The sequence below is a fragment of the Lates calcarifer genome, linkage group LG2 (genome assembly GCF_001640805.2).
Source record: "Lates calcarifer isolate ASB-BC8 linkage group LG2, TLL_Latcal_v3, whole genome shotgun sequence".
In the NCBI taxonomy this organism is placed as follows: domain Eukaryota; kingdom Metazoa; phylum Chordata; class Actinopteri; family Centropomidae; genus Lates; species Lates calcarifer.
In genome coordinates, this window is record NC_066834.1 from 3,571,115 (window position 1) to 3,588,136 (window position 17,022).

Genomic DNA, 17,022 nt, shown 5'->3' on the forward strand with positions numbered 1-17,022 from the left:
GTGTTCTCAACACAATAGGAAAATCACTGCAGACACTCAAACAAGATGCAAAGTGAAGGAGTCACCTGAGTCACCAAAGGTCAGGCAAGATGAACCTTTCCTCTGTAACTGACCAAGGCCAGGTTTCACCTTTTTATTTGCTGTTAATGTGAAAAACATATAATATATAACAATCTTGAATATATTTAGTTTTAATTTCTTAAAATTCTCTATTATTCTCACATCAAATCACAGTAAATATTCAGTTGCATTTATTTTATCCCTTGAAAAATAACTCATTTGAGTCATTTTCTACACTGTCCACACACTGTGCGGAAATATCGCGAGAGGACGTGGAGAACGCAGTTACCACATGTGTTTGTGTAACATGTTAGGAAATTCATTCAGTGCCCTTTACTGCAATGACAGATCATGGCGGGACATCTGAAGGTAAATTCAGACACAATCTACATCTTTCTGTGCCGAGGCAGGTCTTTTAAAACGACTCCACGAAACTCGACGTGACCGTTGTGTTCCTGTTCCGGTTGCTCCGCCTAAAAGTAACATTAAACCAGGAAACGCTGTAACTTAGCTTCGCTGTGTCTATACATGAAACCACAGATACACATGCAGGCAGTGGTGGTGTCTTTGCCACCAGCTTTACCTGCCCTGTGAAAATAGGGGTGGTAATTGTGAGAAAAATTCACAAACACAGATGTTTATGTTCATGTATTCAGGAGCATGCTAAGTTTGTAGCATTTACTGAGAACTTAAGTCACTGTTGTCTACCCTTGATATTACCTCCAGCCCATTGGCAGAAAAGGCCAGTGGAGCAAGACCCTCAGACTGACAGGGATGCAGTTGATGGTTGTTTTCTGTCTGTTTGTGGTCGTTTTGTATCTGTTTAATGTCATTTTGTGTGTCTTTGTGGTGGTTTAGTGTCCCTTTTTGGTCATTTTATGTCACTGTGGTCATTATGTATCTCTTCATTTATTATCTCTGTGGTTGTTTTGACTCTTTGTGGTCATTTATTGTCTCTTTGCAGTTGTATTGACACTCTTTATACTCATATTCTTTCTGTGGTTGTGTCTCCTGTCATTGTGGTGGTTTTGTGTCTCTGTGTACTCATTTTGAGGCTCTTTGTGGTTCTTGTGTGTCCCTTTGTGGTTTTTTTGTATACCTCCCAACAGTGTTTTCACAGCAGACATTTTGACTTGTTACAGAGGAAAAGCTCAGGTGTAATGAATTTAGTTAACGATGACTTTGTTCCAGTGATGTCCCATTAATCTTTCTTGTGCTCAGACATGCACAGGGTGATAGACGATGGCTGTGCCGTTTGTCTTTCCCATATGCTACCGCACATCCTCTGTGGATTCTTAAACAAAACACTGTATGCAAACTCAGGTTATTGTGGAAACTGGGTCATTGCACAACCTTCTGAAAGGATTTTATTAAACTATTATCAGTCTGTTCACAGTAATGAATGTTTGACGTGAGTCCTTCAGTTACACAGATTAATTTTTTTTTTTCATGGTCTTGTCAACAGAAGCAGTTAAAAGATGCAGTGAAGGTCATCAGCTCAGGTAGCCTTCTCTTTGCCTCCTACCTCACTGTGGTTGGAGATGAGCGTTTCTATGCCAACCAGCTGATGCCCCTGCTGCAGAGGATTGTGGGGCCGGAGACTGCGCATGTATTGGCAGTGAAGATGATAGGTCTGGGTCTGGTTCCTCTGAACCGCTACCAAGACCCTGCATCATTGGTAAGCGTGTCTTCTCGCTGTCTTCCACTTTCCATTTACATTAGAATGATCTAAGACTCTGTAAGACTTTGTTCTGTTTGTCGTTATGTCTCCACAGGAAGTGAATGTCCTGGGCTTAAAGTTCAAAAACCCCATTGGCATTGCGGCGGGCTTCGACAAGCACGGGGAGGCCGTGGACGGCTTGTACAAAGTGGGTTTTGGCTTCGTTGAAGTGGGCACAATCACTCCCAAACCTCAGGAGGGGAACCCTAAACCACGTGTGTTTCGACTCACTACAGATCGTGCTATCATTAACAGGTAAGTTTTGAAATAGCTGCACTGTTGTCAATTCTCCAACTGAAAATAATAGATAATTTGCACCCAGTTATTACTTTATTAAAACTAATGCAGGCTAATACAAATGGGAAAATTGTTTTCCATTTCAAATTAAAATGTTTTTTAGCTTATTTTTCCATTATCTTTAAAAGGTGTTCGGATATTTCCTTGTAAAAGTAACGTTGCATATTAAAATGGTGAAACATGATCTTACTACTAATGATACATTGTCTTACAATAAAAACTTTATTGCAGTTAAGTTGATACAGTTTCCATAGATGGAGCGGTTTTGATATTTGCAAAAAGACTGTTCCACAGGAAGGGACCACGACGTGACAATGCTCTAAACCCAGCTGATCTTTTTTTTGTATGTGAATTCTGGGAATGGATAGGCAGGCAGAACCAGCAGAATGCAAAAGACATGAATATGGGTTAATGAGATTTGAAAAGTAACTGGGTGCAAGTCCATGTTGAGCTTTATAGGGAAGACTGAATACTTTAAAATCAGCTTTAGTATCTACAGCCAGCCATTCACTTCATACTTGCAGTTTATGGTTTGTAAAATATTCTTTATGGTGACCATGTTTTGTAGCAAAACACTCCACTTTTATGTTAGTTTATTCAATTTATTCATTAGTCGTAGTTTATGTTTAAAACTGAAAGACTGAAACCAAGCAAGAGACAATAACGCTAATGTTCTTTTTCACAGTGCTCAGTCTGTTCAGAGAGATTATGCCTCCCACAGGTTTGCTACTGTAGGCTTCACATTTACAAAGCTGAGAAAAAAGGGTTCACAGGTCCATCTCTTTTTCTTTGCAGTTTTAATTTGTAACACAGATTTAAATGAGCTAAATGAAGGAAATCCAGCTCTTTTCTGTTTTTGTTTCTCTCTGTCAGTATACCCAGTGAAACTGCTAATTTATGATAATTTATCCTTATGAGATGTTGCAACAGTCAATTTACTAGTGAAATAAAAGCTCTTCCATTGGATCTAAAACGGTCTGACTCAAATTATTTTATTCTCGATAGAAAATTTTTACCTTATTTTTTAAAATATTAGTGTATAGGATTAGTTTTATTAATAAGCTGGCATTTTGTGTGTTTGTGTGTCTGTGTCCCCAGATATGGATTCAACAGCTGTGGTTTGGCAGAAGCACAGCAGAGGCTGAGGGCCAGGGAAGAAACACAGCAAGCGCAAAGTAAAGGTTAGCAGACACTCCCCTGAATTCTATAGAGACGACTGTAAATGTGAAATGAATTGCTGATCCACCTGAAAGAAAAACCTAGTACAGTGTTTTAAAATTTGAACCTGTTTTTTCTTTTTCCTTTCCAAAAATATGAATTGCTTTTCTTTTCTTTTTTTTACCACAAGAAGCCAGATATAAACATTTTGTCCTGTGTGCATTTATTAGACACACACACTGAGGAAGCTACACACTTCCACAGTGTTTGTGGTTAAATAAACTGTTCTGTTCTGTTTTAATGATCTTGACCTCCCCTTGTCTCACGTTCTATTGTGTCTGATCCATAACTGCTTAGAGGCCATTTAGCACATGAGCAGCCTCTGCCCCAGCTGAGTCATATGTCTGATGATGCAGCTTGTGTTTGTATTTGTCTGAACCTTCCTGTTTGTGTGTGTGTTTGGATACGTGCGTGCGTTTGTGTTTATAGTTGGCCTTCCCCTGGGCATCAACCTGGGGAAGAACAAACTGTCCCAGGATGCAGGGGCAGATTACTTGGAAGGGGTGAGAGTGCTGGGCCCGCTGGCTGACTACCTGGTGGTCAACGTCAGCAGTCCTAACACGCCAGGTCTCCGGGATCTGCAGGGGAAGTCTGAGCTCTACCAGCTCCTGTATACGGTAGGTCTGTTTGAATGCTAGTTTAATTATAATTGGGACACAACAGTGACAAAAATGTAAACACAACAAAAATGTATCATCTGGCCTTATTGCTCAGCCTGTCCCGCACAAAAGTAATTGAACTTACATTTGAATTGCAAGTGACAGAAAGTCATCGTCACATACAGTACGTCTTGCCTCTAAAAATATCTTTAATGTCCAGCCTAATGATTTGCTCCAGTTCCAAGTTAAAATACATGGAATTGTGAAGTTCAGTGGCCACCAGTCTTTCTCTTATAATCTATCATAGATTGTCTCTTATGCCTCTTTCTGACACAAGCATAAGAAACTGTCTGACACAAAAAACTGATGACAAATACAAATATATGCTAACTCAGTGGCACAGTTGTTAACAAGACTGACTGAATTTGAGGTACCAGATTAAACGTTCCAAAGTGTGGCTACAGTTCACCAAAGTCAGTGGTGGAATATCTGCAGGAAGGACAAGTCCCTTGCTTAAGTATTTTGTCCATCATATTAAAGTAAGAACTTTCAGTGCCTGTGTCAGTGGTAAACTAGGATTAATATTAAGAATTTGTTATATTGTGTTTTCTTTAGCCTCTGCCTCAGCCAGGACAGGGTTAATGAATGTCATAGAGTAGTAACAAAATATGTGATGAAAACCCTACAGCCTTTCATTACAGGGGAATCTCTGTGGTTTAAGTATGATACTGAGTGAAATGAGCAGATTTGGAATGGGATTCAGATTGGATAAAGTGTTATCAAACCATCCCTGTGTGCATTTCTGTGTTTGAAAACATTTTTTGATTTTGTTACGGGGATGTGCTTCAGCTTAAACATGGTGTTAAGTTTCTTTTTAAATGAAGTAACTATTGCGTTTTTTGTTGTTGAGCTCATCTGTCAAATCAAATGAAGTGATGGCTGAATTTTTAATCCTTCCCATTCCCAAGGCTTTAGTTCTTACAGCATAGTACACAGACTTTCTGTTTTATTTTTCCAGTAGTTGTTCCTCTCTCTCTCCGTACTCACCTGATGTACTCACATTCTCATACAATCTGCTCAGGTGTTGAAGGAGCGTGATGCCCTGCAGGGAGAACACAAACCTCCGGTCCTGGTGAAGATTGCTCCTGACCTCACTGCACAGGACAAACAAGACATCGCTGATGTTGTCACCGAGGTTGAAAGTTATTTGTTATAGTCATTTAATTTCCTTATTTTCATTTCTGTACAATCATCTTCTTTTTATTCCTTGAGATTTAAAAAAATCTCTCCAGTATTTCCATATTCCATTTCTGTTGTGTAAGGTATGTGCAGGTTTAATTCAGATAGGATTTTGTCTCCTTTCTGTGGAGTCTAGTTTTTCCTTGCAGGGATATAGATTTGATTTTTAATTTGTGTGCATATAGGAATATAGGAAAGAAAACATACAAACTACACTGGAAAAAAACAAAACAGAATTTAAGCTCACGTCCTTCTCTCACTAATGCCTTGAGTCACCCATGTCACACACTCTGAAAACAACACACACCCTTTGCATGGATGCAGCCACCTTCCTGCTTGAATGACAGTTGTATTGTTGGCCAGGTAAATGTAATTCTACAAAACAATTAAATTTTAGCTTTAATCACTAAAATCTCCCTAGTAGAAGGAATCATATGAAAGATTTGGCCCCTCTCTTCCACTCTGCTCTGGTAACCTCATCACTACTTCAGTAGGTTGATTTTTAGAAAATCCAGAGCAGTGTTTTTGTGCTCATCAGAGCGAGGAGGAGACAAACCTTAATGGAAGACACATTAAGGAGGGAGGAGAAAGCAAATATTTTAACAGCACTCTGTCGTTGTCACAGTGCACTTCCCTTTGGAGGTCTGTCGTAGTCAAATGACCTTTACACCATCACTCACATAAACTGGTTCTGCACCTATACATGCTGCTACGTGTGTCACTCACTTCCTGTCCTCTCCTCTGTGCATGTTCTGTGTTTGCAGCTCGGAGTGGATGGCGTAATGGTGTCTAACACCACGGTGTCAAGACCAGAGACACTTCAGGATCCACATAAGACTGAAGTTGGTGGGCTAAGTGGTGAGCCTCTGAAAGACCTCTCTACCAGCACTGTCAGAGAGATGTACAACCTCACCAAAGGTACAGATTCAACTGTGTACATTTTCTATCAATTTCTCATCACCTCAGCGTCTGAAACAAATGCCAGCACATATAAAGTAGACTCACTGTATTAACATTATTGCAGGTAAAGTACCAATTGTTGGGATCGGCGGTGTGGCCAGTGGGCAGGATGCTATGGATAAGATCCGTGCCGGTGCTTCATTGGTTCAGCTCTACACTGCTCTGACCTATCAGGGTCCACCTGTAGTGACAAAGATAAAGCGAGAATTGGAACAACTTCTTAAGTGAGTATGACTGTGAATGGAAATGAAGGGAAATAACCATTAAATCAGGGAAAATCCTTCTGTGGACATTTAATCATTTTTGATGTCATCCTTTTTAACAATTAAAGGATATTTCTGGTTTATCACAAATTAGATGTTTTTTTTTTTTTTTTTTTTACTGTTTTAGCCATCATTTCTATTGGACATAACATTTTATTTACCAGTTTAGTTACTGAGATCTGGGAACTCAGCTACATCTCTAAAAGGTCTAACAGGGCCATTAAACTCCAGTCAGTCAGACAGTCAGTCAGGTTTTAAAAAACACTGGTTTGCTAAACTTACTTAAGAGAAAATGAAGGTGAATTGTAAAATTATTACCTTATTAACTGTCGTCCATCACAGTTTATAAAACAGCCTCTTCCCCAGTTCAGTCTAAACTGCTATCCTGTACAAACTCTATAATCATCTTTCTTGTCCTTTCAAATTTCTTTTTAATAATGTTGCTGTGTTTCCAGATCTCAGCAGCTACTTTGATTAGCGCAATGTTATCATAACTGATAGAAATGATGAGCAAAGCTACGGAAATAAGACTTAATCAGTTGGAATTAATAATGGTCAAAAGGTCTTCATGCCTCACATTTAGCATCAGCCTGCTCATTATAATAGTATTTGGCAGCAATGCTACAATGCAACTGCATGAGACAGTTCAAGTCACATCATACAGCATGTTTGTCAGATCTTATGGCACTGCTTTTTAAAACTTTGCTCCTGTACATCACTTGCTTTTTTCTCTGAACTGTGTAAAATCTTATCATCCTCTCATCACAAATAAATCTGACTCAATACTTCATCTGCTTTCACAGAGATCAAGGTTTCAGCAGCGTATCTGAGGCAGTTGGAGCAGATCACAGGGCAGCAGACAGGTCGACTCAAAAGCAGAGCCTGCTGAAAGAGATGGTAAATGTTAACACAGACACTCAGGGCTTAGCAGCACCTGTAGCTGCCATCTCCTCCAACTAGGCAACACAATCTTCGACTTTGACCTGAACTGAGATGAATGTCAAGTATTTCTTTTACGTGCATCTTAATATCCAGGGTGGAAGATACAGTTAGGTCTGAACTGGTTGTCGTTAAAACCATATTTTCTGTAGAGGGGGTGAGAAGTGCAGTAAATGCACCAAATCTCAGCTATGCCTTTTACTTAAAAATTATTAAGTGAATAATGGTAACTCTTTGACATTGCATCGGCAGTATTGAGAGGCTGAGGTCAGTTTGTAAATTTATTTCAGACGTTCATCCTTTTGTTACAGTGTAACAGCAGTTAGTATTTCTCAAGTACATACTGAGACCAAAGTGCTTGGATTTTTCAAACACTTGCTCCCTCGACTCATTTTTACAAAATACAATTTTCTTGTGTGTAAAGAACATACTCTTACATAATGTTGTATGGATAAAGCAGCAAAACTTTGTTGTCCTCCATTTTAGGAATTATCTAATACAGAGGCTGAAACATCCATTCAAAACTTTATATTATATTATTCACTGGCAATCTAAAAATCCATTATTGATAAATGAGTGCAAACATTTCATGAGGACATATTAAAGATGGTACTGCACAAAAATCCAGTCAAACACAATAACAGCTCAAATGTTGCATGGTTTTAGGATCGGGGTGTTTATTTCATGCTATGTGCTGTGAGAGAGGGTGTGTAGCAGGACTTTTCATGGAGAGTGTGCTGTATGTCAGACTGGATTAAAGCTCCAACAGCAATAGTAGTCAATAGAAGAAAGTCTCTTCACTGACAACTACTTAACATTTAACATTAGAGCTCTTACGTCTTGATGTGCCATTTGCAGACAGCTTAGTACATGATTTCAATTTTGACATTTTTAATGTTTTCAGTTTCTCTGCCATTTCAACCTGACATTGTAGAAAACTACCTACTTTAGCCAATGATGCAGTATCTAATATTAAATATATTTGCTCCTATGTGGGAGATCCACAAATAGAATCAGACTACTGTTGAAGCACAACTGGTGACAGAAATAATCAATCTGAGTCCTAATGTGACCAAGCATTTTTATGATATTAAATTATGACTAATATTGTTTTGACAAAAACCTGAAGACTGCTGAGTCATGGCTTCTGCTGTGGTTATTCATGAACCCCAGAGGATGAACCATACATGACTGTGGTGCCTACTTGATCTGCTATATCGCCACCTTCATGCTAATATTTTCACATGTGTATCGACAGATTTCAGAATCCATCACTTAGACTAACATAAAATTTACTCAAATGTTCCTCAGAGGAAGAATCTTTTTTAATTTCTTTTGACAACGTATTTGTGATCCCTGTGTTATTCTCCGTAGATGATCCTGTGAAATCATTCAGTCAGATTTAACATGATGTGTTGGTGTGTGTATCAAAAACAAGACTTTCCAACCAAATGCACCACAAAATGTTGCATTTGGTTAGGTCAAGGTGGCTGTTTGAAACCATCTTCTTTTTTCCCTGCACCAAAAAACCTTGAAGAAATGATGAAAGAAACATGTACCTTTGGTGAGATTACATTCAGGTTATCCTTATTTTCCCACTAATGTGCCGTTCTAAAAGCTCATCAGTTGTAGAATGCAATATGTTCTGTGGGACGAGGGTTGGGTTAATGTCCTTGCTTTGAAACTGAATGAACTTGTGCAGTATAACGTCCTTAGATTTCAGCAAGCCCAGTTTTGTTCTTGTGTGTATTTGGAGAATGGCACGTGAAGGAGAGTCGTTCACGCAGACTGGAAAATCTGCTTTAAGGCACAACAAAAATAAAAAACAAACAAGGTTACACTGCGGGAAGATCTGAAGTAGTTTTCATTTTAACAGTTACAGAAATCATTCTCCACAGTCGCTCTGAAGAGAAACATCTTCTGCCTGATCAGAGTGTAGTCGACTGATCCTTCCTAATCATCTGTATCAGCAGCCAACACAGTGGAGTTGTGTTGATTTAAGAGATTTTCGGTCTTGAAAGAACTAAGATGACTTTGCTATGTTCCTGGCAGCAATAGAGGAAGCCCTTCAAGTCTTCTTCTCATCAGCTGAACTCCACTCCCCCCTGTTCTTATTAGCTGTGGGCATTGTGGCACCGTGGCCTCCCATTGGTGCAGGCTACTGCTTTTTATTGTTATTCTTGGGCTTTTCTTCACTCATTGACACGTTGCAATGCCTCCCTAGCCTATAACAACACTGTCTGCTAATCCTAGAATAGACAGCGGTCATTAGACATAGCCAGGGAAGGCAGCAGTACTGTGAGGATCAGCTGTGAACTGCCAAGCGCTTCCTTCTCCCTCTCCTGAGGCAAAGTCCAAACTGGCTCGTATCCCATATGTGGTGTCACACGAGGGAGGAGAGGCAAGGCCTGGCTTCCAGAAAAGCAAAACTTTAAAACTGAAGGCCACTTAGATGTACGTTTTCCTCATATAACTTTGATCATAGCCAGGAGGCAGCACTTAATCTGTCCCTGAGATGCTATTTGCTATTGCATCTATTGAAAGCTAATAGGAAGAGAACGGTCAATGGTGATCGTATATCACCTTGATTTAGCATTAGCCAAATATCCTTTATTGTATCTAATGTTATGCATGTATTCACAAGGTCAGTAATGAAGGCTTTACAGTTTAAGCATTGTTTTTCTGTCATATGCTAGTGTGACTAACCAATGCGTTAATAAACTATGGAGAGCAGATGTCTTGGTAACACACATGCAGCCAGTGAAGAGGAGGGAATTAATCCTTACTTGGCTGCACAAGGAGAAAACCAAAGGGAAAAAACAGCAACAGTGAATAAACATAAAACATTCTGTCTTTGTAAGACCTGTATGCAAAGCATGTAACCAAAACAGTGCTAATGCAGAAGAACAGATGAGGAAAAAGAAGTGGACAGGAATTAGATGGCTTGGCTTTCTTTGTAAATGAGTAATAAACTACCACACTCTGCCAGGGCTGCAACTAATTACTGTTTGCATAATTAAATTGTTTAGTTCATAAAATGCTGATAATACCCATTGAAAGTTCCCAGGGCCCAAGGTGATTCAAATTGTTTATTTTGTCTGACTAACAGTCCAAAACCTGAAAATATTCAATTGGAAGTGATATAAAACAGAGGAAAACACCAAATTATCACATCAGAGAAAATTGGTACCAGTGAATGTTTGGCAGTTTCTGTGGCTTGGCTCTAAAGCCTTGGCTTTGTCATTCAGTCAGTCCACCACTTTGTTCCAGACTGAAATCTCTCCACAACTACCGGATAGACTGCTGTGATATTTTGTATGTGCATTCATGGTCCCCAGAGGATGAATGCCTCGACAGTTAATGGATAGACAGTCATGAAATTTGGTACATTCATATCTCCCTCATGATGAATTATAATCAGTTTGGTGAACTCCTTACTATTCCTCTGGCGCCATCAGCATGTCAAATTTGTGCTGTACTTTGGTTTATGAGCACATACCTGCAAAACCCAGCTATAATAGCTATAGCTAGCGTGCTAACAGACTAACAAAGCTGTTGAATGGTCAGCATTATACCTACTAAATTAGTATTTAACTTGAAGCAAAACTGTGCTGTAAAAACAGCCTCACAGAGTTGTTAGTGAGGCTCTAGACTCTTTTCTGTGACAAACAACTCAATCAATTACGTGATTATTACAGTTGTCAGTATATTTCTGTTGATCCACTCAGCAATTAATTGACCGAATGCTTGCACATATTCTTTTGTGTACTGTACTGTTGGTATTGACAGTCTAATTTGTTAGTCATGCTCCCCTTACCATCTGATTGTGTAGACAGACAAATGAGAGAGACTGGGTTATATGGTATACATCTAAACCAATCAGGCACTCAGACACCCCATTTCTGTTTTCTCTCAAACACTCAATCCACTGCTCTGGTTAGGTGAAGCCTAGAAGTGTTCTTTGACATTTAGGCTCTGATACAGTTTGTGTTTTATCTTTATATAGATGACATTTACAAAGATGTGATTTATGTGTCATTGTTTTTTGTTATTTTCTTGTGTGTGTGTGATATTTGTGTCTTTTTGGAACATGAGAGGCAGAGCTAATGAAGCATTGTTTAAATCACAGAGACTATTGGAGATTTTATAGGTTTGAGGAGAAGGAAGAAGCTTGAGGACTGAAAGAGCCAATGCCTTCTGGGTCGTCGGTCACAGAACTAATCAACCCTGAATGGTACAAGGTAAAGCAAAGTTGGTTTCTGGGTCATTTGTCTTCAAGAACATGATTTAAAACTTCCCTTCAAGGAGAGAAAAAGCAGAATATAAGGGCCCTTTTAAACCCTTTGAAATAAACATGAATAAGAATACATTACAAGCCCAGTGAGTGCCTGTATTTCACCTTTATATTTAACCCTAGACCGTAATGTTTAATTATTTTAAGCTTTCATTCATTTTTTCAAACGTCTATGTATGCAGCAGCACACATAAAATTACATGAGACAAAACAAATGCAGTGAAATACAAAAACACAGTCAACACTCAAGGCAGTGAAAACCTATAGGTCAAGCTCAGAATGAATACATATATATATATATATAGAGAGAGAGAGTGAGACAGAGAGAGAGAGTCACATAAACCCTTAGCAAACATACTGTATTTGTTGTCAGTAGGTGTAGATCTCTACAGGCATCAGCAGACATAAACATTTGAACAAAATGTGAGATTACCAAAACCTGTGTATATTTAGAAAAGGAAGCAACCCCTGGAGGGCCTAGAACAGCCTTGAATTTTTGAAAAGGCATTTTATAAAGCATGATACAAAAAGGCTGTGGAGTTAGTGAAAGCAGAGCACAGCGTGTCACCCATCTAACACCATTTTTACTGTAAAGCATGTCAATGCCATCGTCCTATGGGGGAGGCTTGTAAAAATCAACACCACAGTGAATTGAGAAGTATAGGGAAATTCCTGAGAGGAAACCTGCTTTAGAATGCCAAAGACTTAAGATCGATACCTTTTTAACAAGACCGTGACTGCAAACACGGAGGAGCTATCGACACTGGAATAACTTCAGAGCAAAGGCATGAAAGCCCTGCAGAGGCCACTGCCAAAGCTTGACTTAAATCACTTTGAAAACCAGTGAAATTACCAGAAGATAGCTGTTCACAGACAATACCCAGCCAACTTGACTGAGCCAAACCAAATCTGCACGGAAGGCAGAGAAAACCCCAAAGTCTGTGTGCATCAAGGAATACAGATTGGTCTGCTTTGACTCAGAATAGCGGTTTGCTGAAGAAGATGCTTCTTGTGTGCAGCGTTGGAATTGAATATTGCGTCAAGACTAAGCTGTCGGTTTTCTTCTGCTATATATGGTGCAGTGCATGTGTATCTTATCAGACTGTGTGCTTGCCTGTGATTTAAACCTATATATTATATCTTCTTGAGAGCAGGTCTTAAACCTCAAAATAACCCCCTAACAGTTAGTCAGATGATGCAGGTTGTAAGATTTGTTGCCAACACAGACCTTTAAATTTAAAATATATATAAAATGAGACAATTGCAAAGCGTTCACACAGAGTAATTTCAACCTAATATGACATGTTAACATTAAATAACATAAATTCCTTTTGGTAAAAATAACAAATGTTTAGCAGACATGTCAAACACAACCTTCCTGTTTTTGTAATCTCTGACTAATCTGTCAGTTTATTCCACTGGTGAAAATAGGACTGAAGAAGATGTACTGAAATTTTAAGTGGCAGCATAAGGGGATTTCTAGTATTTGTACTGTACTGTATATTGATTTATATGGGCACATATTTTGAAAGTTAAGGTGATATATCAAGTTCAGATATTTCAGGAAAACAGTCAAGTTTGTCAGATTTACCAAACCATTTGTCATATCCAGTGGTATATACATGAATAATAGATGAGATAAAGAGTAAATTGGATCAGAGATGAGGTGGAAAAGCTGGTCACAGATGACAAGGAAAGCAGCTCGCTTCTCCAAGTGTGTCATGTCAACCTGCAGAGGTGATTCAGTGAAAGAACTGAAAAAAAGTCACTTATCTGTGTGATAGAAATCACATTTATGAGGCACGAACTGAAAACAAAATTTAGTTTTTTGAATGCCAGTGAAGTGACTGTATTGAGAGTGCAGCAGGGCTTAGCCATGCTTTACATTATATTATATTTAATTCATTTTGCATGCAGTCTATCAGTAGTTTTAGACATCCTGTGTTTCTGTGTGCTGAACGTTGTGACTGTATATGGAGGAATGGCAGCATCGACTCCCCTAGGCGAGACATGTACATAGATGCAACAGCTGATAGCACTTCTGCAGCTCCTCATCAGGGCAGGACAAAGGATTAACATCAGACTCCCCATCATTAGTGGCACCCAATTTTCCACAGCATCTATACTGTGATATTAAAATAAATTTTAAAATGGCATGTGGGATTATAACTGAGGCGTGCCGTCATTGAGACGTTCTAGTTGTGAATGAAGGCAGACCCTCATCGAATTATGTCAGATTCTTAAAAACAGGTGAGACATATCAATGGACAGTAAGACGGATGCCAAGCAGACGTGGTTATGTAAGTTGAAGAGCTGCAGGTGCTGTCTGAGGTGTTTGTTTGCCATAAGGAGGAGGAGGAGGAATGACAGCTGTGAGCCTGTCAGGTCAGGTCAACCAAGTAGGCAGAAATGTTCTTCCTGAAATCCGGATGGTGATGTAATATTACTTGGATGTTTGTATCAAGTTATTTTTAACAACAAATTATCATAGTAAGGTCAAATTAGTGGAAGATCTGTATATACATACAAGTAACAGTTTTGTTAAATTAGATGGACTATTTTGCTCAAATGTATGTATGCAGTATTATCTCAAGTATTAACATTTTTTTTACAGTAGCCAACATGTGTGTGCAAACAATCCACTATTTTTTTTTTATAACAAAACTCAGTCTCCAGTTGCCACAATAGATGGAAAAGCAAACAGTATTTATTCTATTTCTTAAATGTCGTCAGCATTGGTAGTTTTTACATCTGTCCATGGCCTTGGAGTCAACACATTTACTCATCATATTACCGTAGAAAATTATTATTTTATATACCAATGTCATGTCATCATGGCAAAGCTTCAGAATTGCATCTCTTTTAGCAATAGCCTTGCATATATATAAATGATATAAATATCTCATGCTCAGTTTATTGTGTTGGACTACATATTTTTTGTGGAGACTGACCTTGTTTAACAAGGCCGTTTTAGCCCGTGTGGTTTGCGGATTTGTGTCAAAGACGAGAATGTTTTTCACTGCACTGACCAAGACACATCGGTACATATACCGTCCACTCCCTCCCTCCACTCCACACCCTCTGTTTTTTCTACACCACTGCACATCATGCAAATAAGAGCTGAGAGGCACCTTTTTTTCCATTTGGTATTATACTTCTTTTAGGGTCTTAGACAATAAACTTGCAATTTGACATGGTCTAAATTTTAGACCAATAAAAGCCCCAAAGAAAATGAGTCTGATTTTGCGTAATTTGGCATAAGATGCTATATCTGATCTGTTGTATATGAAAAAATGAAATCATACATTAGTGGTGTAAATGTGGTAATGCCTTAATGTCGTTTGAGATGTGACCTAGCTTGAGTCCTGCATGTCTGTAGTTCAGCGTGACTGAAGTATACAGCCCAGTATCCCTCTGCAGATGTCTGTTATGAGAGCTGGTGAAGCCTCTGGCTACAGGAAGTCACAGGTGTGATGGAGGCAGACAGAGCCATAAACGACACACCACACTGCCCAAACCGATTACCGCTGATGGGAGGGTGTATATACATACAAAACACACAAGCAGCAGTTAATAGATACAGCCACATAAATCTTGTTAAGGGTTCTATTTTCCATAAAAAGTACACATTTTAATGTATTTCATTTGCTGCCCTTCTATATCAATGTACTGAAATTCCCATTAAAGCAACAGTAGTGCTTACAGCTACACGATAATGAATTGAAACCATTTATTAAATGTTAATGCTGCGTATAAATGCCAAATAGAGCGAATTATTTCTAAGACTGACTGTAATTGTATGATTCCAACATAAACTGACAAGACAGAAAATATAAAGACAGAGATTAAACAGCCAACAGAGAAACACCAAGAACTCAACAAAGGATAAGTGCATTATGTTCTGTGCAGCATAGGTTGGGCTCTGTGTATATTATTAAAGTTAGCCCATATATAAAAGAAAAGCAATTTGAGTTTACAAACCCTGAAAACAGCATTTGTGACTAATAGGGAACAATTGATATTCAGATATTATAATTTAACTGCTTCCCTTTCCTACAGTAATTTGAGGTTTTACACAACCCCCCTCTTCCGATAAAGTAAGCAAACACCCACTCACTGTCAGCCATGCAGTAAAGCCATATGGGACTTCAGCTCTCATTAGCCCAAAACAGCGTGAAACAAGCCTGCTGAAAGGCATCAGAGATAACCGTCATTCAGCCCTGAAAGTGGCTTCACTACACACCTTTTATATGTTAACTCAGCCCTATACATACAGTACATTAAATACATACATCTGTATTTAAAGAGACTAGTGAACTCTAAGTCAAAGATGCAAAATAAATAAATAAGAAATGAATTAAATGTGACTGGTAAATGCCAATTGTTCTTTAGGCCTTACACTGGATGTGATTTTAAGATTTACAAACTGCTAATAACAAATGCAAATTAGTAAGTAGCTAGGTGCACAGTGTTTTTTATTATGATGTTTATCAGTAATGATGTGACAGACTGTTGATACATTTTTCAAGTCTTAAAGCTTTTTAAACTGGTATCGCGTCTCTCACTGGAAAACTGCTAATTTCAAGAGCAATAGCTGTTGTGTTATAATACCAGCATCTTCAAACACAGTAAAACTCCTGTGATAAATATTACAGAGCCACCTCTCTGCCAGAGGACAGGCTGCAGTGACAGGACCACTCAAGTTAAGTGCAATAGTGAGTTTATTGAGGAGGCTTTTGGATGAACTGTGCAGGTGCGTGTATTTATAGTGGACGACGTCAGAGACCTCAGATAGATCTGACACCAGACCAACAGTCTGTACTTGACTGAGGCTCGGTCTGCTGGGCAGGTGGCATCGCTGGGGCCACACTGTGATTATGGGTGAATAATCTAGCTGACATATCTGCGAGGTGTGGGATTGAGGAGCATAGACGGATGGTGGTGGAGCTGGTGTTTCTGGACTATCAAAGAGAGCTTCTGCTTTTTCTTTTCTTGAAGATAGAAATTTCCTATAAGGGCAGTGAGAGATACCCTGCATGGGCAATTAGTTGCAAACTTAAATCACATCAACCTCGCACTTTTCCAGTGATGCCTGCACTCCATGTGCAGCACTGCAGCAGTAGACTGATTAACATATATAATATTTATGAGTGAGAAATTACAAAATGGAAATGCAAACAAACAAAAAGCTCTTCACTTTGAAGAGGTTTGGAAAACAAATTAGAGTTAAGAGGTGACAGGCAATCAGTTCATGTCAAGGGCTGATTTTGGTTGAATGAATAGCTGAACTATTACCTCACAATACCACTTCACAGGAGAAGTGGACAAAGATTTCAACTCACACCTTAATATAAAATAAAAAAATATATAAAAGAGAATATTGATGGACAGGAACAATGACAGGCAGTTGAAAACTGAGATGTGTGTTGACAT

The 17,022-nt window shown here is 38.8% G+C and overlaps 1 protein-coding gene across 4 annotated transcripts in view; it reads left to right on the top strand.

Moving 5' to 3' along the window:
- The first annotated feature begins 324 nt into the window (after positions 1-324).
- Positions 325-17,022, top strand: part of dhodh (dihydroorotate dehydrogenase) — a 54,474-nt gene continuing 37,776 nt past the window's right edge. For 2 of the 4 annotated variants that reach the window (XM_051073997.1, XM_018686308.2), the window contains exons 1-9: positions 325-429; positions 1,526-1,738; positions 1,836-2,035; positions 3,176-3,258; positions 3,725-3,912; positions 4,976-5,089; positions 5,898-6,051; positions 6,158-6,317; positions 7,160-7,253. In XM_051073997.1, the coding sequence (XP_050929954.1) occupies positions 412-429; positions 1,526-1,738; positions 1,836-2,035; positions 3,176-3,258; positions 3,725-3,912; positions 4,976-5,089; positions 5,898-6,051; positions 6,158-6,317; positions 7,160-7,253 (1,224 nt within the window). In that variant the 5' untranslated portion in view covers positions 325-411. Of the gene's footprint in view, positions 430-1,525; positions 1,739-1,835; positions 2,036-3,175; positions 3,259-3,724; positions 3,913-4,975; positions 5,090-5,897; positions 6,052-6,157; positions 6,318-7,159; positions 9,141-11,424; positions 14,667-17,022 lie in introns of those variants that run through there. The other 2 variants (XM_018686310.2, XM_051073994.1) reach the window with 2 other exon arrangements.